This window comes from Hermetia illucens, chromosome 6 (assembly GCF_905115235.1).
Source record: "Hermetia illucens chromosome 6, iHerIll2.2.curated.20191125, whole genome shotgun sequence".
NCBI classification, from domain to species: domain Eukaryota; kingdom Metazoa; phylum Arthropoda; class Insecta; order Diptera; family Stratiomyidae; genus Hermetia; species Hermetia illucens.
In genome coordinates, this window is record NC_051854.1 from 68229656 (window position 1) to 68251170 (window position 21515).

At 41.7% G+C, this 21515-nt stretch overlaps 2 protein-coding genes and 1 long non-coding RNA gene across 3 annotated transcripts in view; 2 read left to right on the forward strand and 1 right to left on the reverse strand.

Annotated features, from left to right (window-relative positions):
- The window catches only part of LOC119658844 (ubiquitin-conjugating enzyme E2-17 kDa), a 36382-nt gene that overhangs the window by 970 nt on the left and 13897 nt on the right, over window positions 1-21515 (forward strand). The gene's annotated exons all lie outside the window — the stretch shown is intronic.
- Window positions 29-14928, forward strand: LOC119658847. Its single transcript, XR_005250292.1, has 3 exons — window positions 29-366; window positions 13996-14165; window positions 14230-14928. It is a non-coding gene; the product is annotated as an uncharacterized LOC119658847 (long non-coding RNA).
- LOC119658845 (E3 SUMO-protein ligase ZBED1-like) lies at window positions 1596-2242 on the reverse strand. Its single transcript, XM_038066595.1, has 2 exons — window positions 1917-2242; window positions 1596-1812 (listed from the first exon to the last, which is right to left on the reverse strand). The coding sequence occupies exons 1-2, from the start codon at window positions 2073-2075 to the stop codon at window positions 1627-1629; spliced, it is 345 nt and encodes a 114-aa protein (XP_037922523.1). The 5' UTR covers window positions 2076-2242; the 3' UTR covers window positions 1596-1626.

Consider the following 21515-nt stretch of genomic DNA (forward strand, 5'->3'; position numbering starts at 1 on the left):
GTGCATGTCCAGCCCGCGAGGATTATTTCCCCCGAGCGCCGTTCCGATATTCGGCCAGCGGAAAACTTTTCTTTTTGCCCGAATCTGCATCACATCGGCAAAAATAAATTTTCTGATTCATCTCTTTCCACTCGCTCTAGGCGATTGGTGCTGTCGTCTCGTTCGCGCTGCCGTCTGGCACCGCGGCGACGATCAGGTGTTGCTCCGTCGGTCCCGTTCCGGCCTTCTGGCCATTGAAACTTCGAGACCCCGTCACATCACACTCTGCTTCCCAGATAAAGTGTAGAAATTGGTCGGGACAACAACAACACGGGGAAGAAAAATGGAAATAAGCTTCAGCTGTCCGCCACGGACGACCTAGAAAACGTGCGATTTCATATTGACTTTTTTCGTGTGTTCGCTTCCACGGCTACGAGTTGGCTTGGCAGCCACGGTTGTGGTCCGTGGCCTGTGAGGGTTTCTCTTTGTTTTCGCTCCCGGAAAAAAATTCATTTGGTGATTCCCAGATACTTTTTTCCTGGGCTTTGTTGATGCTCTTGGCGCATTGCATGCTGTCTTACGAATGGAAAAATTGTGTAGTTCGAAAGTGCAAGGACTTCTTTATGGGACCCAGTGGCGCCGGACTAGACAAACAATCGAAGTTGGCGCTGGGATTTCGTTCAAATCAAGATTCCTGCTTTACTGCGAGGAACCTTCGAAAGGCGAAATTCGGGTCAATAAAAAGTGACGATCATCTAAGAAATATCTCGTTCTCGGTGTTGTAAAGTTGAACTCTTGTGTCATGTCCATTGCATTCCTCCTAACCCACATCGGGGATTGCAATTGCAAATCAGATATCCAAGGAGGAAAATGGCACACAGAGCATCAATCATCGCAACAATTTCAATTGATAAAAACTTGGAAGACCTTTCCGTGAACCGTTTAATCGCTGGGGTAAACCCCGAAATATTGCTGGGTTTATGGGTAGATTTGTGTCCTGATACCTTAAGTGAAGTTTAGGATACAACGCATTCTTTAATGGCACCAACCATCCCTACAAATCGTTGCTTTCGAATTTTTCCAATGCGATTCAAATGTACCATGCGACGAGGTCTTGGGGTTTCCCTCCCTTTAGGGTCATCGTCCGATATAATGGCCAGAGGATGTCAAAGCAGGGAGGAAACCACAAAGACCACGTCTTATGTTGCATCTGAGACATATGAATTGAGAATGCGATCCGTCGTGCATCTTCTCTCTCCATCAAGGCACTTGGGTCCGCAGTTTTTTGGCTTTACTTTTTTCCTTATTTTTTTTTCTAGGTTGTATTGACCTTTCGTTCGGTTTGTGCACGAAAAACCCATATCTTTTGGTTTTTCAACCTGCAGTGCGAACTAGTGCTGCGACATCGACAAAAAATATCGATATCATTAAATATCGATGTTTGAATTAGAATGTTTCGATGCCGATAAAAACATCGAATGAAAACATCGATTTTAGCAAACATCGATATTTCTTTCAATTTATCAATGCAAAGAAAGCAAGATCTAAATAAGGAAACAAATAACAATGTATCTCGAATAGAAAGAAAACCTTTATTTCATTTTTTTATTATAAAAGTATTGAAACGAAACCCGGGCACTATCGAAATCAATTATGACCCCAAAATGTTTTATCTACACTTTTGAGGAAAAGTAGCTTATGTAGTTTTTCTCCCAAGAGGCAGCTTCTCTTGCAGTTTGCAATATTTCCACTCGCTGAAAAAACGCGTTCACACGGAACAGATGTTGCCATAACGCATAAATATTTTTTGACCATTTTCAGTAACGATGAGTCCTGTAGAAAGAAGATGAACCGAATAAAATGCATTTCACAGCTATTATTTGTTAGATTGTAAATATGCTGTATACACATATAAATTTTTTTTTTAGCTATCTTACCTTGTGAACGATTTCAGTCCATACCTCGATGGGAGAGTCTTTAAGTCGTACTACAGGCTGTTTCAAATAAACTGAAAATTCGGGTGGTATCGAATTCGGTGTATCTAGTTCCTCGACTATTCTGGATTTTTTTCGAGATTTCCAAGCTTCCTGAACCATTTTATGATGATCGTCCCATAAGCTGTATTCATTTTCTGGGATAATATTTAATTTCAGAAGCTACTGGTCTGATGTCAATATAAAAAGGAATTTACCTTTGGACCCAGAAGAATGAGAAGGTGCATCGCTATCGGATTCTGACTCGATTAAGTCTTTTCTCAATTCATTTGATAGCTTCCATATAACACTGCCTAATGCCGCTTTATCGTCGAAATGCAAATTTTTGAAGCGAGGATCTAATATTGTTGCTGTTGCAAAAAGCTGGTTCTGTTCAATGTTAAGAAATCGTTTATTCCATTCCGCAAAGATGTTATTCTTCAGGGATTTTGCTAGGTCCGTTGTGATTGAAGCTTCAGATATTTTTTTTCTTAAAAGGCGTACGATCGGAATGATCATACTCGACGTAACGAATTTCTCACCACATGCTTCTTTAGTAGCAACTTCGATTGGCTTAAAAAGTAATACAAAATCCTGAAGGAATTCTACATCCTTCGCTGTTATCATTGGTGGAGCTGTTGTATTAAAGTTTATAATACTGCTTACGATTTCCCGAAGCGCCAAAAATCGTTCCACCATATAATACGTGGAATTCCATCTTGTGGAAACCGATTGAATTAAAGTCTTTTCAGTAGAATTGACAGTCCTCTTTCTAAGCTCATCGCTTCCAATTACACTGCTTCTAAACCAGCTGACTATAGTCTTCACTTGTTCCAGTAAACTTTTTAGCTGAGGGAGAGATTCAATAGACTTTTGAGCCAGAAGATTTAGTAGGTGGGCAAAGCAATAGGTGTGTCTTTTCTTGTCGAAAGCCAATTCTACAGCCTTAATCATATTACTCCCTCCATCAGTAACGACAGCAATAACGACATCATCTTTGATGTTCCACTTGGTGCATATTTCCTTCAGTTTTTGTGCTAAATTTTCTCCTGTGTGCCTTTCTTCTAATTCATAAACCCCTAGTGTGACACCCTGAAGTTTTAGGTCGTCAGTATCATTTGAAACATAATGGGCTGTTACTCCTAGAAAACTTCTTGTTTGATGTGTTTCTGTCCACACATCGGTTGTCAAGCAAATGTATTGTATACCTGACAATTTTTCTTTTAACATATTGGAAACAAATTCGTATTTCTTATCGAGTAATTCGTCGAAAGTCCTTCTCGATGGAATTTTATATAAGGGAGCAACTAATTTCATAAGATATTGGAAGCCCTCATTTTCGACGACCGATATTGGTTCGCTATCGCGACAAATCATAAACAGAATCCCATCAGTTATTTTGGAGTTTTTATTTCCTCCTTCTTGAAACGAACTGATGTTGGCGAAGCTTTGGTTTAGGGAACCATACTGCTTATAATTACTAACAGAAATACACGTGGACCCCGAGCTGGTACTGGCAATCGAAGGACTTGGGCTTAACGTGCTTGCTCTTGAGGAAGAAGCGGTTAGAGATGTGGAAGTCGAACTCGTGGATTTATTTCCGATTTCAATTGCTACTTCACTTGGTGTTTCTAAACTTGAAGCTACTCGTGTGTTATTTTGATTTGAGCGATTAAAGTGTTCTTCGAAAATGTTTTTGTGTTTTGTTTTTATATGGCATCTTAAATTGGTGGTATTTCCGCTTGTTTTTATATTATTTCCGCAAACATTGCATTTTGCTATTTTGTCGTTTATTCTTACATAAAACTTCCACACTTCGCTTTTAGGCGCAAGAGCCATAATGAAGCTAAGAATGAATCTATAGGAATGCCTGCAAGAAAATTAAGAATCAAAATCATCACCAAGAGTACAGAATATTCCACATTAATTTAAAGTTACTTTCAAAGAAGCTATCCGAACAATAGAATATAATTGGAAATTGAACAAATTGGGTAAAAACTGGGTATAAATAACGTCCTTACTGGTTTCTCATACAAGGCTTTACGAAATTTTCCACTTACCGTGAGATTTTGCAACTGGCGCCGTTTGTCGAAAAGTCAATATGCAGGGCTAATTTGATTTTATTTCGGCCGAAAAATTCGAACCGGGATAGTTAATTTTTGGGCGACATTACAGCACAACAGAGTCTAAAACGCGATTTGATAGTTCAACTCTAACACAATCAACTCGAAGAAAAATGAAAAAGTGTCAATTTTAGCACTGATTTTCTACCGAATTTCACAGTTACAACTCTACAAGTGACTTCCTATTGTTTCAATAAAATCACCAGTAAGAATACATTTTAATTGCTCGACACAACAGTCGATTTTTCCCAAAATTTTTCGCATCGAAACTACAACACGACGGATATAATTAAAATGAATTCCCTACGACAGACAAACTTGAACTTAGACTTAACCCGACATCCGACGACGAATTAATAATAAAGAGAAGACGACACGATACACATGAAACACGATGAAGGCAAAAAAGAAGCACAACTTCAACTCACTATAACTATCCCTGTCACTCAAGTAGCAACCGTATCATAGAAAAGCAACAGCAAGCGCGTGCCGTAGTTGGCTGCCGAACTACGATCGTTGTTCCTACTTTGTCGTTGACGGACCGACGACGTCGTGTTGTACATGGACATGTGAGGGCAAGCCGCAAGCGCACACAAACTCAACTTATTATAATTGAATATTGCCAGGAATATCGAGTTAAAAAATCGAACCAAAAATATCGATACGTGATAAACATCTGAATCAAAAAATCGATGTAAAAAACATCAATATATTAGCAAAAACATCGATAATTCGAAAACATCGATATTGATGTCGCAGCACTAGTGCGAACCACGTATAGGTTAAGGACACGTGAAGTTTTTTAAAAAGGGCCCCCACATTCCTGAGCCTGGCTAGCATAGAGGCAAGCTAGCGCATGTCCAACAAATACTTCGATGGAGCATCAGTATTTGCGGGGTCAATTTGGCATTTTTTTTTACGTTTTGGTGTGACTTTCCTCTCTATGCGCCCACCCAAAATGGCCGTTTGACCATCGACAATTATCAGCGAGTCTTGCATTCTCCTCAGAGATTCCAGTCCAGTCCTCCAGATTCCAGTCTCTCGGTTGAGGGCTGTATGCACCTGTTGGCCCCAAGATTAGATTTTGGATGCTGCCTGGGAAGTGCACTTCAGGCAAATGGTTTGCCGTTTCTTCATCGCTTTCTGTGTACCTCCCGTTCTGTAAACGTAAATAACCCAGTTTCTGGCTATGTTCTTTAACCAGAATCCGCTCCAGCTTTGAGGCTGCCTCAAGACAGTCTCTTCGCAAAAGCGTCTCCATGATGGCCGTTTAGCTGCTCTTGTGATCTTTAGAGCCTTCTGTGCCTCTTTATAGCGATTCCAGCTAGCATCTGAATCACACTTGAGAGCACGATTGAGGAGCATCCTTGTCATTCTCTTCTGTTTTGCCAAATCCGAGTTCCACCACGGTATTTTACCCTTCTTTGGCATCTTAAGTGGACAGCTTTCTTCCAAAGCTTCTCTCATGGTTGTTGTGATCATCTGGGTTGTCTTCTCAATTCCAGCAATGGATTTGATGCGCTTGCCAGGGATCGTGACTCAGGTGCTCAATTCTATTTTATACATCACGCAAGCTGTCTTCCGCGCATTCTGAAATTGAGTGGGTGGAGGTTTATCAAACCCATTAGGAAATCAATGCATCTGTGGGCCGAGAGTGTGATATCGTTTGATACTCTCCACTCTATGACCAGGGCCGCGATGTCTGCAGATGCCACGGTGATGTCGATGAGCTCTCGCCTGACGAGGTTGAAGAAAGTGGGTTCATTATCCAAAGGATCTGCAAATCAGTTCTAACTAGATACTCTAGTAGTCTCGATCCTCTTGCATTGATGTTAGAACTTCCCCACCATATTTTGTGGGCGATAACATCACATCCGCTATTACCCCCATGCCTCTATTTTTGGCATATTGGATAGCTCTGATGAATGTTCCAGTGGGAACGTCTTCAACTTCATAGGCGAAATATGCAGAGCACCGTAGTATCTTTCTATCTCCCTGTTGACTTTTCATGATTAAATTAGCCGCTGTTGTGTCGCCATTACATACATCGTTAATCAATTCCGCCCATACTTTGCACCAAAGCTTGGCCAGAGCTGAACATATATATTTCTACTTTTAAGGATTGCGGGGTTATAAGTTTGCATCCACTTGATGTCGGACCGGAACCATATAATTCGTAGTCAAGTCGTGTTCTGCCAATTATATAAAGGAGCACTTAGTATCTGCGAGCCGCTTCGTTCACGCTGCTCCCACGGCAGAGATAAGACAGCGTCTAACGATTTCCATCTGGCCTGATAAGAAACCGTAAAGCCGTCTTCGCCTAATATTTTTAAAGTTTGGGTGCTAAGCCCTAAACATGGGCCAAAAAAATGGAGTAAGTTGCTCCGTATTTGGTTTGGTCCGACATCAAATGGATGCGGACTTAGGAATCCGCAATCCTTAAAAAAATACTTGATTAGTACTTTTCTGATGTTGAGGGTAACTTAGGGGAGTGATGGCTCCAAATGTGTGCCTTAAAAAGTGTAACAGATCTCGTTCCCAGAACCTATCTAACCGAAAAAGTATCAAGCATACGGGCGGGTCGGTATGAAAACAACTCAGGGTCTCCTTTATTTTTTCAAATCTTCGCCAGCCTTGACACTTCCTAGCGACAAGGAAATTTACCCCGTCAATGTACCCAGGTAAGCGTTAAATGCGCCGAGGAGTAGATTCTACTAATGGTAAAACATCCGCCTGTGCAACTAGCCGATCCGCACCTTGTCATTGGGAATGTTCCACATCAAGGTCATCTGAACGCTGCACCAAAAGGCGAAATTAGTGATGCTCTTTCTGTAAGTCGCTTAGCAATAGAAGGTGTTTTCCAGGGCATAGAAGCTCCGTAACCTGTCGTTACCAGGTTCATGACTGAATTTACGATAGTGCCGGTTGAAGCGCTACCACCTCAAGTGTCCACGACTCTACCTGTTCTAAAAGCTCCAACGAATCTCCCGGTGTTTATCTTTGCAACATTCCACTTGCAGGGTGAGTACCAGATTAGTACACGTTGAAAGATAGCGCCTGAAAATCTTCCAGAACTCCCAACATGTCGACTGATACCACCATTGATTCCGACGGAAAGTCGAGCTTGGGCTATCATAGTCGCTGAAAAGTGTTATTCCTAAATCCAGACAAAGATATTCCCTAGGCCTTGGGCCTGAATTCGAAGTCAGTTTCTTAATATGAAGGGACGTCATGTGGCTGAGGACGGGGTGTCCCGATACTGTTCGCTGATTAGGAATAGATCCGCAAAGATATTCTGTTTTTAAAGTCTGCTTCGGATTCAATTTGTCAGGCTGTACTGCAATCGAATTGGAAGAAACTTTGAATCATATCATCGTCATGAATTATGACCAGGGAAGGTGGCTTTACAATTCTAACGCTTAGACAGGAAGTAAGTGTCTCTCGTGTGCATTCACTAACCTAAGAGGATGCTTTGGCAACAATACAGTAGTGGTTTTATATTTTCCACATTTCAAAAATGCAGGTTATCAGAGATTGAAAGCATGTGTACTGGAGAGTTCTATTAAATTCCTGAAATTCGTTGTTTTGTGAATGTAGCATTTGCATTATCCCCGCTTGCTCTGCGAGGGTGGCAGCAACGTCTTCCGTTTATCTCCTGTTGATTTCTTTCTGGAGTATAGGACATCCATACAATCTGATCGTTATGATTATCATTTCTTCCCATTTTATTTTCAATGCAATTGTACTTCAATATCATCACACTTGATTTTGCAAGTGATAAGCTTACACCGGCGAGACAAGTACAAAGCATCCATGACAGTCAGGATCGAAAGGGACTAACGCTCGACCAACCCAACCGTCGCGCTCTGTTTATTGCGAGGATGCTGCGATTTGTTTCGGTAATCGCCACCCGTTTGTTGCATTAACCTTTCGCGAAATTGCGAATGCGATGGTTCTTCATCAGCCATTGGCTGGCCCTCAGAGAAGTTGCCCAAGGCACAATTCCGTTGACTTTTTGATTGCCTTCAATTCGAAGTGTTTCCATTATTTTCGATTGGGATGTATGATGACATGACGACGTTTGAAACTGTTTCACATGATCCGACCTTATGCGAAACAATCGTGCTGGAGCACTTCCCGAAAGCAGGAAATCGAAGTCGACTATGTCAACGTCAACGAGAGAAGAAATTAGACTCATAAATTTTAACTCGTCTAGTCTATTTGGAAACGAATGTCTTTCCCAAAATCGTGGTAAACGTTAGCTGTATTTACCGATGGCAAATTTTTTTTTTTCATCGGTGCATTGAAAATCTCTAGCTGGGCATAATATACTTCCGTTGTTAGTGTTTGGTTGCCTGGTACCGATAAATAAGTCCTCAAATATATTACCAATAACACAATATGATGATGAAATGCTGCTTTTGATATTGAACTGATTTGGGCCCCCTTCTCTCTCCATTAACGTGCGGCCAAGCACGTCTGTCCGAAATCCCGCCCCGTTATTTCCTCTTTCATTAAATTCTCTGACTCCTCTGCCAATTCCCTTCCAACCATCTTGTGGTTGACTACCGATCACGACGACTTTCTTTCCCTTCTATTTCGCTCCTCGCCTCTTGTTTCAAAATCTCGGGGTTGATTTGGTCCACTTTTGCCAAACTTAGCTCCGTTGTCTTAAACCTGCTCGACTTTACCAAGTTTGTGGTCAAATGTCTAAATTCTCTGTAAGAAGTGCTTATAATATCTACACTGACTTCACTGATCAGAACTACACACAAGACCTTGAAGTGACTTTTGACAATAAGTTCTGCTTTGATACCCACTGCCTGGAAGCACCCATCGCGCTGAGAAACTTCCGGGCTTTGTACTAGGCTCCCCCCTCTGATTTTGTTTTCTTCCAATTCTCTTTAACTCTCTTCAACTCCCTCGTTAGAAACCGCCTCGAGTACTGTTCCGTGATCTGGTCGCTCTACTATTACTGTAATTGTTTTGTCTCAGAAGGAGTGCAACGTAATTTCATGTTACCTCTTCTATAAAAAAAAAAACTTTTCCCATGCGGACGGTTCTTCCCGCCTCCACTTTCTTAACCTCGACTTTCTGCAACAACATAGAATCTATCTTGATTTATGTTCATGTTTTGAACATTCCACAGGTCTGATGGATTGGCCCGGCTCTAACGCCTACAAGGGCTCTGTCCGCCATAGGCATAACTACCATGAAACTCCCACAGGAGGCCAATCGCAAAGAATCGGATCGAAAACACATCCCCAAGGAATTCTCCTGGAACATATTCTCTCAGAGGGCCATCTCGGTTCCCTTGGTGCCAGATAACCCCCGGTGAGGCTTCGTGGTAACAATTCCCTGCAGACTCGGGTCTGATCGCCAGCAAGTCGACGTGAACACATTTGGCCATTTGGCGTTGACTCAGAAGGCAAATTTACTACCCCATCTGCCTCCTCGCTAGCTCTAACCACGTCTTTCTAAGGACAATAAATAATTGGAGTTTACTCAGTTTACTGTCCGTCAATTAATTGAGCCGTAACTCATGGGGAACCCAGTAATCAAATTTCACATGATCTTGGGTCGGATTCTTTTTGCTATTGTAGTACGATGTACATTGAACTTCTCTAATAGTTCAGCAATAGTAGATTTATCGTCCTCCTCCTCCAATGCCACTAACAATTCGTCACTTTCAAGACTTGGAGGGGGATAATCGAAAGAACTGTTTTGCATACATCTAATATTTCCCCTCGTGTGAGAAGGTTGGTTTGCTATGAATGTCGTTCTGCGACTACGTTACTTATATCTTAATCAAGTATATTTATTGTTATTCTCAATGCTACTTTGCCCATTTTTGTAAATCATGAAACTGCCGCTGATAGTGGACTTATAAGGATGCAAATTATTCTGTGCTTAAATGGAACTTGACACATTCGAAATTATGCTAATTTATTCATCAGATTTTTAACTTCCTAGATTTCGCGCAAGCTTATCCTCTTTTTCGTGAATTTCAGATGGACGTCCAAATTGACCTTTGTATCTATCTTTTGTTCTTCCTATGGTTCAACTAATTTAAACGGTTCGCTAGTAATTTAGTTTTCATGCTATTTTTGTCCCACGTATGAACTGCTAGCATTTGATTGCGCTGAGATTGATGATTCAAATGAGTTCTCCCATGCAGCGCCTTAAATGTCTGTTTAAACTGGTGCTAAATGGCACTCAATCAAATCAGACCCACAATCTTATGAAATCGGAGTTCTTTTGGCATATATTTCCGCATGGGTGAAAACAGATGCCTGTTTTGAATTAATTGCACTACGCGGGGCTTGAATCATCGATATAGTGGTGAAATTGTTTTGGGATTATTTCGAGATATTAATAAAAACTTTCATTATTCATCGCACATGGAAGAGGTTAATCAGAGTAAACGTGTGTTTATAGTAATAATAGGTGTTGTTCCATGTCGGTCGTAAACACTTTCCCAATGCCCAATCAGAACTCAATGCAGGAAATTTGCAATTTTAGTGTAGCGTATTTCAAAAGCCAACAGCCGTACGTAATTCAATTTTAGACTCCCTTTCCGTCACTAGTAACGTTTTTTTTATTTCGCAAACACTATTGTTTCGGGAACAACTTATCCCCTTCTTCAATGCAAGGACACCTAGGGAACCTACAATTGAATTTATTTAGTTTCTCCCTTGATGCATCGGAAACACAGATTATTTTTATTTTGTTAAGAGAAAGTCGCACCGTGTCCTTAAAGAATTATTGTGCCCCGTTTACTGGTTATGGGGTACCTATTGGTCATAGTATCTCAAGCAGGACTATAATCGTCAGGAACTTTAGTATGTTCCCTACTTCCAGATCTTTCAGCTTTGCATCTGGTATTAAGCGTTCTCCCAGATGCCTCGACCTACTTTGCACAAGTGCCGGACACTGTCCCAGGACGTGTATAGAGGTTTCGTCCTACTCCTCACAAAACCTGCAGACAGTGTCCGTAGATATCCCTAGCTTCCCTAGGTGATAGTTCAGCCGACAATGACTAGTGAGAATTCCCACTATGATTCGGAGGTTCTTTTCGGTGAGATTTAAGCAATCCTTTGTGCGCATGGGTTCGTATTCCCCAATACGACTGATTCATCCTTAGTAGTATGACAGTATAGTTCCCTCACCCGTTCCTCTTCATTTTTTAGAGTCATGGCCAATCCAATTCCACAGAAGGGTTCTGGCCCGTGTAAAGGTGTCCCTGCTCCCTTCTTGGCTAGTTCGTCCACTGCCTCGTTGCCTTCCAATCCAACATAGCCTGGAACCCGAAGTATCCAGACCTTGTTGGATGAGCCGAGTGTATTCAGTCTCTCAAGGCATTTCCACACCAGTTTAGAGTTCACCTGGTTGGACCTGCCTTGATCGCTGCTTGGCTATAGGTGAAAGTAGCTATGTTCTCTCCTCTGTAGTTCCTTTGGAGATTAAAGGAGGCACATTTGTCTGTGGCGTATATTTGCGCCTGAAATATGCTAGTGTAGCTTCCCATTGGCTCAAAGTACATTTTCCTTGGGGTCTTAGCCGGACAGCTGGCCTCATATGCGTCAGTGACGACTGTGTTGAAGTTTTCCACCACTATTTCTAGTTCCAGTTCGCTCCTGATGTCACCGTCTCCTTGAAGATGGGCAATGTTGTTGTTCAAGTGCGTTGCCTAGGATTCCCAATCCGTTCTCCTGGGATTCCTTACTATTCTTTTTATTTTGGAGTTACCCTCAATGTCGAATCCGATTATCCTGTGATCAAACATAGACGGTTCATCCGACACCCTACAATTCCTGACCATTCCGTTTATTAGAGTATTTCCTAGTCTAGTGCTGGTCACAAATGTTGGAGTGTTCCCTAAATTATATATTTCTAACTTATTGCTAAGAATAAAATCAAGAAGGTACTCACTTCTACGATTTGTATCGCTGCTTCCCCAGACTTCGTGGTGGGCGTTGGCATTGCAGCAGAGAAGTGGTCGCGCCCCCTTCTCATAATATTTCACAAGTTTTGCGACTTGTTCCGGTGCAGCCCGGATTTCGTCTCCTGGAAAGTATCCCGATGCCACGACTGCCTCTCGAGTGCTCCTCCTAATGAGACTTGAATAGCCACAAGGTCCCCGGTTAAGAACTCTGAAAGACATCCATTTTAAATTACGTTTAAGAATAATGCAAGCTCTTGGTTTTTCCCTGCAGACCGCGAATCTGCCCCAGACACACCCAGGGCTCCTGTGTCAACAATATTCCAATGTTCTCCTTGGAACTTGCCCTTACAATTACCGCAGATGCAGCTTTCGCATAGTGGCTCCTCTCCACTGTCGGAGTACCGCCCTCCACCTCCGACATGGCGCTTTCCTGCGCATCGCTGTCCACCCTGAGCCCTAGGAGTCCTAGGTCTAGGTCGTCCAGCTTCTGCTCTACACTCGGCAGCAGGTCTACTTCCCTGGTTTATCCAGGCCTTTCCGCCTCTATGGCTTTCAAGACTTCTTCGGGGACCTCGGTATGCTTTTCACCCGGTGTCTCCTCCGAGGTGTCTTTCCTCGGCTTTTCCCTCCTGGTATATCATTCCCAGCACATGTTGACAGTTCTATGGTTCTAATCCACTCTGCAGTGTCTTTCGTCGTCCACCAGTATAAGGCTTGGTTGAAAGCACGTCCCGGTGAACACAACTTTCGAAGTCCATCCCTTGCACATCTGCCTGACGACAAGGTCCTCAATGGTTTCCTGCTCCTCACGAGTGAGTACTTGCCCGAAAAGCACTTTTGGCAATATGGCCAGTCGAATACCCTGGACCGCACTAACATAGCTAATGGTCCTGGTGAGTCCTGCCTTCACCCCTGACCTGGCCGGGTTTTCTCCCCCGTTGGGTTCAGGTTTGGATTTTTTCGGTTGCTGATCTCTGCTGCTCCCTGCTTTCTCGGCTCCAGTAGAGATAGCTTAGATCTGTCCTGAGTCTTCTTAAGGGCTTCTTCTGGTTGCTGGCCTTCCTTCAAATAGCGCAGGTATCATTTGACACCTGCGTCACTGAGACCTGTCTCCTTCCTGACGTCTGATATATTTATCTCAGACGTGCTTTTGTTGGTCCCTGCTTTTTGAGCAGTGGCGTTTGTTGGTTTTTCTCCACACAGTATACCAATGTTAACCTTGGATCTACTGCTTGACGTCCCAACTTCTCCCTTCTTGGGTGTAATCACCTAGCTCTCAGTATTTCGGAGATGTGCCTCCGCCTGATTAACCAGTTTTTGTGCGGTACTGGGCCCCGCGTTGTTGATTTTCGTTTTCTTTTCTTTGTTGCTTGTACTCATTTGATTTCCAAGAGTATGGGGGTTAGGAGGTCGGCCGTGCCATAGCCCCCCGTAGCACGGGAAGGTCTAACTTACTCATTGAGGCGACCAGGTATCAGTGAGGCTCCATTCGAATACAGTCAGTTACTCCCGATTGCAAAATATCCAATGGTCATGGTTCGCATGACATCTTGGATTGGGGGAAGTGTTTTTCGACTCCCCAGTCTAGATCCGTAGCGTTTTGTTAATAGTAGGGTCACCTCGTACAGGGTGTGGCTATCACCACTCATTAACGGCCTTGGTAGAGGAGAGGCTTGGCCCCTGAAAAGCCACGCACCGCCCCAGAGGAGAGATAGGTTGACCTCAGGGAGCATGTTCCGCGTCAGTCTACCCTGCAGTGCACTGCTTGACCCCGAAACACAGATTAGTAAAGGTTGTATTCCTCATATTTAGAGTCGTTTAATATAGAGCAGGTGACTGACTGCAGCTTGACTCAAATGGCTGAAAAAATAATTTGGTTCAAGAGTTAAAGCGGACGCGTTGACGGTTCATTTCTAGTCGAAGAAATTCTGCTCAGTTAGATATAAAGCAAATAAATGGAATTCTCCACCAATAGCCTTTTGATAATTGTAGTCAGCACATATCACGCGACTTGATAGATTCTGTTGTTTCGTGACAAATTTTCATTAAACAATATCATATCAACGACAATGATTTGCGGATGACCTGAATTCCAAAGTGGTTGATACGTAGTTGCTCCTTGACATTCAAATCTGGGCAGCATCGGTTAGTGGTTGAGATTTACGCTTGACTATATCAGCATAATTGTATTAATTTGTTCTAATTGCAGCTACTCAATAATCTTGCACGAATTATATTGGATCTGAATTGAATAAGATTGGACCACAATTCAATTAGTAAGAACTAGACTCGTGTAGAGAAACGATTAGTGTATTTCTGGAATATCGACGATAAGGAAGCTTAATCTACTCTTCTTCGATGCTACTTAAAGGGTAGTGATGGTGCATATAAAACAGAATAATCAACATTTCTTTTGAAATTCAATCTTACTGAGAGAGAAAATCAACTCGAGGAAATTTCCTGCTTATTATTTGAAATGAGTCATTGAGACTGTCATGAGTCACTTTCACACTAAAAGCATTTCAAAATATAAACAAATTCGTCTACCGACTTATCGAATCACATGTTATGGTTAAACATGTTATCTAATATGTCGCGAATTGTGTTTTTTTTTCAGTTATTTATTCAATAGACAAAAGTACAATGTGCAAGGCGCGAATAAGATGGAAATTGCGATTCCCAAGGCATTGGACCGCTGTAGGTTGCGGAATTAAACTAATTTATCAGCTACTTTGAGCTATTTATATACAGAGTCATCGGTCATGAGCCAATTGACTACGAAATTGGAGCTTATCTAAGTAGGTAATGTGATGATGGAAATGTTGTTTTTGCCATATTCGCCACGAAGTTGTTACTTGAAAAATGCCATTGGGGAAGCTATAACTCATACGAAGTAAGCGAAAATGTAGATTGGTTCGTGAAAGTAATTTATTTCCTAATTGATATTGAATTGTTGGTCATCTTTAAAAAGAAAGCCGAAAAGATTTCTGATTAAGTAGTTAGAGATCGACCATTTGCATAATTGAATGGTACTTCAAGTTCAACCTGCATATATATACGGAGCTGTTTTACTGATAAAGCAATTTCATGACAGAATGATGTAGGTAGTAGTAGTAGGTATCAGTGTCCGCTCCACCATGACTACTTTGGGAAGGACAAAGAAAACAATCTAACCGTCTCAGAGAGCTATCCCGTGGCGTTAAATAGCAACTCCCCCACCATACAACTAAAGATATTTTGCTGGCTCTAGCTGGAGTTAGCAATTGCAAATGGGTGCCTGAGGGTTTCCTCCTCCTCTCTGTAACTTCGGCCATGAAAATTATATAAGCCAGGATTTCGGGCATAAAGTAAAGTATGATCAAAACTTGGTATAAGAGGGTCATTCCTTCAGTAGCGCCAGTATATCTCTGCTTGGAACACATCCCCATTAAGTCGAGGTTGGACTTAGGAATCCCTCGGTTCTCAAACAAAATTTTTAGTTTAGCCTCGGCCGGCTTAGGCCTGAATTTTACAAGGCGGTTTTGTCTTCATTATAATTCATACAGATGTCGTGTTTTTGGATTAATAAAAGGGAGCAAATGCCAACTTGTAACCACTTCGGTCACACGAGGACCACCCGCTAGAAAGTATGTTGCTTTCTAGCTGGTCCGACCCGCCATTAAGTGGATTGCGGACTTAGCAGTCCCTCAATTCTCAAACAAAATTTTTACTTTGAAGAATATTGTGAGCAAATTTGAGATGAATCGGAGCAAAACTAAGGAAAATACAGCAGTCTAAGCAACCACGTCTCATACATGACTCAGCGCAGAGTCGAATGACAAAAAGTTGCAGCTGCTAATGTATCGGATTCGTTTGAACAGACGTATGTAGCCTTTTCCATGGATGTTTTGGATACCATCGAGCCGAGATCTGAGCAAAGATGTCCTCCTGAAACGATGTGCCGCCATATACAAGCGCAAGGGAGGTGGTTGCTCGCGAAGAACGGGAACGCACTCTAGACGAGTGGCAGCTCTCGTGGCAAAATGAAACTAGAGGCAGATGGCCTGCACGGCTCATCGGCAACTAAGGTGCGTGGCTGAATAGAAAGCACGGTGAGACTGACTATTTCCTTACCCAATTTTTAAGTGGGCATGGAAGTTTTCCGTCTTACCTGCACTAGATTGGAAAGGCGCGTTCTCTGGATTATGTGTTTTGCACTGGAGTTGTGGATGACGCCCATCACACTTTGGCGAGTGGGATGGGATTCATCAGCAGCTCTATTTAAACACAGGGGATCTCTCTCCAGACAACATTGTCGAAGAGATGCTGAGGAATGCTGACAGGTGGAGCCGTGTTGCCCATTACGTTCGGGCCCTTCTCGTTGCTAAGATGATAGAGCTCGACCGGTGGAGGAGCCGGATGGCAGGGGGTTCCTTTAACTGACAGTTCCCTTCCTCCTTTCCCCTCCCGTTGGTGAAAGGAATTCCCTGATTTGAAGACTCCGCAAGGCGGGAGAGTTCGGGGACTAACCCGAAGTAATGTGACAAACGGTTCCAGGCTAACTCTCTGACGATGGGGAGGTGCTTAGTTGGTAGTCCGACGACGTATCTAACCGGGAGTCCAACACTACCCTACCCCGAAAAAAACGCGAATCGAGCGTTCACAGTTCCCACCTTTCAACCAAATTTGGTGACAATCGCTATAACCGTCTCCGAGAAAAATGCGTGTGACGGACAGACAGACAGTAAACCGATTTTAATAAGGTTTTGTGTTTACACAAAACTTTAAAAAGGTATAAAGGAATAATAGTTATTGTTCCGATACACTTCCGCACTCCCCACCTTGGCAGTTTACTGCATTGCTGCACTACTTCGATTGAAGGATCTCTTATATATGATATCTTCGACTTGAAATTCACGAGTCCGGGATCGCAAGTCGTAACCCTTCTGCTGTGCCTCGGTTGGTTGGAGGTTACATTTATGGATTTCTTCCCTGAGATTAGTAATTTTATTCTGAGAACGGATTTCTAGGCTTGTTCGACATAAGTCATTCAGCCGTCATAATAGAGCGTAGGTACTCCCTATGGGTGTCCATGCTTTGCCCAAAGACGACGTTATAAGTGCCATATCAAAACGTGGTACGCTGAACGAAGGGCACAATTGATGGATCACAACTTGTTATCCCAGTCACTTTGATCAGAACCGACATATACTCATATAGCAGCCAATAGTGAGTGATTTGGTCTCTCCGAGGGTAGAGTACAGTGCGATATAAATATGTTAGATGTCGTACAAGTTCAAAAACTTAATCCATTAGTAGACATCAATTCTGGGATTCCGATTCTATCAGCACATTTGCGGTAAACCTTTTAATCAGCTCCACGAATGAACCGAGGGCAACACCAATGCTTCCGGGTGTGGGAGGAAGGAGGATTTGGTTGAGAACTTTTGACGTCTAGCACGTTTCACAGTTGTGGATATAGTCCTTGACCTGGGAAACCATTTTACACCAATAAAACCACATCAGCAGTCTACCTAGGATTATACCAAATCATGTCAGCGGCGTTGTTTTTTCTTTCCAAAATAGCCACCTCCGTTGGCGTATGCATGGGAGCGAATCCGGCACCAAATGTTAGATTTTCCTCTGTGTGATGATAAACAAGAATCCCTGAAGTTTCAATGCTTATCTGGTCATCGCCCAGTCCATGTTAGTCATTATAACCCCCTATCTATTGTGACCGTAAAGTTTTAAGATCCCCCACATGGCTTCCAAAATGAAGATTGAAAATATTTAATGGAAATCAAAGTGAAAACTCGAACTCCTATTCATCATTCACTTTATTTTGACATACCCTGAGACCAACTTCTGACGCATCACTGCATTTGTAAGATAATTATTTAAGTATTATACAGAACTTTAATTCAGAAAGAAAGTTTTCATATCAACATTCGCTTGGTATATTTTATGGGGTGATTTTGAATATTTTAACATTCCGTTTTAAAGAATTTAATCATGTTTTTTTAGTATTTTTCGGCAGGCACTGAATCCGAAAAAAATCGCACGGCATCGCAGGGCGAAGAAATTCGAAAATAAAAAGATCCAAATTCCAATAACATTAACGTTATGTCTTGGAGTCTTCTGACTAACACGCTACTGCCATATGCAAGAATATCTGCGAATGTGTCAGCAATTGAAACCAAGGTGGCCTGAAGCGCTATGGAAACGACTATTTCAGAGCTTTGAATCCGTAGTATGCATTTAATTTTCGAATCACTACTCCAGTAAATGCAAGGCTACTGGACTGACTATGGGACTTTATTATCTCTCTCCGATTTATCTCTCCAAGTTTTAACGTAACCAACGGAACCTATTCAAATATAGACCTATAATAAAACAAGCCAACGAACAACATTTCAAGGAGTATCGTCTACATTGTTCTGCGGTAAACAATGAAAACCCCACCAATTAGCATAAGCTAATAGTAAACAATGCCGCCCTTGCCAATAAAAGGACGTAAAGTGCACATTCACTAGGCATTCAGTGGCACTACCCAGCCAGTCATGTAGTAATGAAAAACGCCCGCAAATAGTGTTCAATTGATTTTATTGCGTACTGAACGAGCATTCGATTCACCCACACATTCGTGGGGGGACGACATTATAAAACTTTTCAATTCAGATATACGATCAGTACGACGTACTATTAATGAATTTTGCAGCTCTAACAACGCCTCTTTGCGAATTTCTGGGCACATGTTGTATAAAGTAAAGTTGGCATTCCGAAAACGCGGGCAAAAGTGTTGGCTTGCAGATGATGTTTAGGCATATGAACTGTGCCAAGTTATTTAGCTTGTTTTTTACGATAGTGATTGAAATAATTTTCTTGTCACTCGAAGTAACTAGATAATAGGCAACGTGACGCACTTGCCATATCCCATCTGATCTTTTTGAAGCTCACAATATTTTGAAGTATTTTCGTCATTATTAGTAAACTGACGAGGAAATGTTGGTTCTTTAATTGATTCCATTATTCCTTTTTTTTAGAGTATATACAATCCATGGTCTTTTAGGTAGAAGTGAAGCTAAAATCACGCTTCAATCTTTTGTTCCAAAATTTGATTACCGTTCACCCATAAATGGGACATAGCTACCTGTCGTCGTTATTAGTTTGCTGAAATGTAAAATAGCCCCCTCTAGGACTTGCCGAGAAGTTTGCACTTCTCCTCCACTGTTGTGCGCCACGTATTTCTGGGGTGACCGACTCGTCGTCAATCCTAGGGTAGTGGCTTTTGTTGCATGGCATAGTCAGTAATAGAGTTGTCCCCCTCTTTTAATATGTGACCTATCCACTGCCACTTCCGTCATTACAGTGTCAGCAAAGGCTAGTAGCTTTCGAGTAAATGGGGGTGCCGTTTTCTTACTGTCTTCAAAGCTAAGGCATTCGGCATTCTTTTCATCAAAGTGGCAATTTCAAATTAAATGATGCGTAAAAACATTTAGGATTTTAGATTTAATTTCTTGTGCCTTGAAAACATTGTTCAGAAATATTTCTCAATACATACGATCTGGAAGTTCCCAGGAATAGAAAGGCTAATTTGACTTGCCACAAGCAGTTTGGACGACAAAGGGTGCTTTCGATTTCCCTCCAGACCAACTACCCATCCACTTACTTCTCACAGTGTACTTTAAATTACATTGCGGTGACTCGCATTCATACTGCCCCGTTTGTATAATTATCCCACAATCTATATAGTGTGCTGACTTTCAATAAAATGATCCGTTGCGAGAATGTCTTTATTGTACATACACCAGCGAAAGCTGATTAGTTGCTTTAAGGCAAGTTTATTTTCAGGTGACATTGACCATGTATAAATTTAGCATCTTTGTGCTCTCCGATATTCAGCACTTTGCTATGTGTGACGAAGTTGTGCGACCAAGTAGAAGAATTAACACGTTTATCGTTTATAGGGTTTGGAACTAAATTTAAATTCTTCAGACGTTGATTTTGTAATATGGGGAGCTCGTGCACTAAAACTTGGATTAATCGTTTAGGGAAGAATGCCAAGCGAAAAGATGGATTAGAGCTTCTGTTTTTGATGCAGAAAGAAGTGCGTCATCATGACTCAATGTTCAATGTTAAGGTCACACATGGTAATGAGTTGGACATCTGAGGTTGTCTTATTTAAATTATGCATTGTGTTTTCGAATTGCAGATGATAGCTATCTTTCCACGATTTAATGATGAAATGCCGAGTCCGTTGCTAATAGAAGTACCATAAGTAACATCAGATAATCTCAGAATTGTGGCTTCATCAGATCCAGTGAATTATAAACAAAGCCTCATTTTTTGTCTCAGATGTAGAATGATTCATATTTGGGAATATTCTAGTTCAATCTGAAAATATTTTTTTTTTTTGCTTAAGCTTTAAAAGGTTTCGAGTGCGCGTTGTTAAGTAATTAACCTTAAGGCCCTTCAGGCATGTGACACGGTTTTCTTACAACTTCTTATGAATGACGCAAACGAATGGTAAACAATTCGCTTGAGTCTGATTATTCTTGACTGGAATGTGGACTAGGTAGCAAAGCATGTAAGCAAAGTTAAACAAGAACACTCATAATCAATATTCAAAACCATCGACCTAGGGGTTATCATATAGCGAAGTGAGAGACGCTCAAATTCAAAAGGGCAATTGCAATATTTAATATTTTTTAATAATTTGGAGTCTGGAGAGCAGACTTATTAGAAATTCATGGCACTTCGCGAGTAATCCACGTTCCAGACAGAGAACTTGATATTGCTCAACATATGTGCCTCCATGGTTTGTACATTCAAAACTACTTTGCAAACTCATTTTGATTTGCAAATAATCCTATCTACTGTCACGACTAAATCTATTGTCTCCCAATTCAGCTTTTTCGAGCGAATAAAACACATTTTTTCATATTTGGTATTACTTTTGGTGTAGGTTGTAAGAGGGGTAATGAAAAATCAGTGATGAACCTCAAAGAGGGTGTGCGACGTTAATCTACCTCTTCCAATAACATCCTGAAATCAGAAACAAAACTTGCTATGACTATGACTATTTTGTTTGTAAATCTGACGAAGAATGGCACACCCCAGTCGTGTAATATTTTTGGTAAAGGTTGAATTTTCGGACCCAGAGGGGAGGGGATGCCGCTCCCTCTCCTTCTTAACTCCGATGCAATCTTTGAGCGTTGACCTCCCTTAAAAAGTTAAAACCTCAAAGCGATTACTATTGCCTAGAAACGAATGACGCCTCGAAAAGAGGCTATTTTCGTATCATAAAAAACAACAGGAGGAGATGGAGGGGCAAGAGATGATTCCCCTTGAATATAACGACGATGATTGTCATACCAATAAACTTATTAACGAGATCATTGCGTATGACATTCTGTCTGTCAAACTCTCACACTCGATTTACTTGGAAACGGCTGAACCAATTGTCAAGAAATTTGATGAGAGCATGCCTATGTATCCCTTTACATGCAACGAGTG

Bases quoted from the DNA above. Each gene is read 5' to 3' on its own strand.
- LOC119658845 (XM_038066595.1), bottom strand. From the start codon at position 2,075: ATGGTTCAGGAAGCTTGGAAATCTCGAAAAAAATCCAGAATAGTCGAG. The intron at 1,813-1,916 runs GTAAGATAGCTA...TTCTTTCTACAG, and splicing joins GGACTGAAATCGTTCACAAG to GACTCATCGTTACTGAAAAT.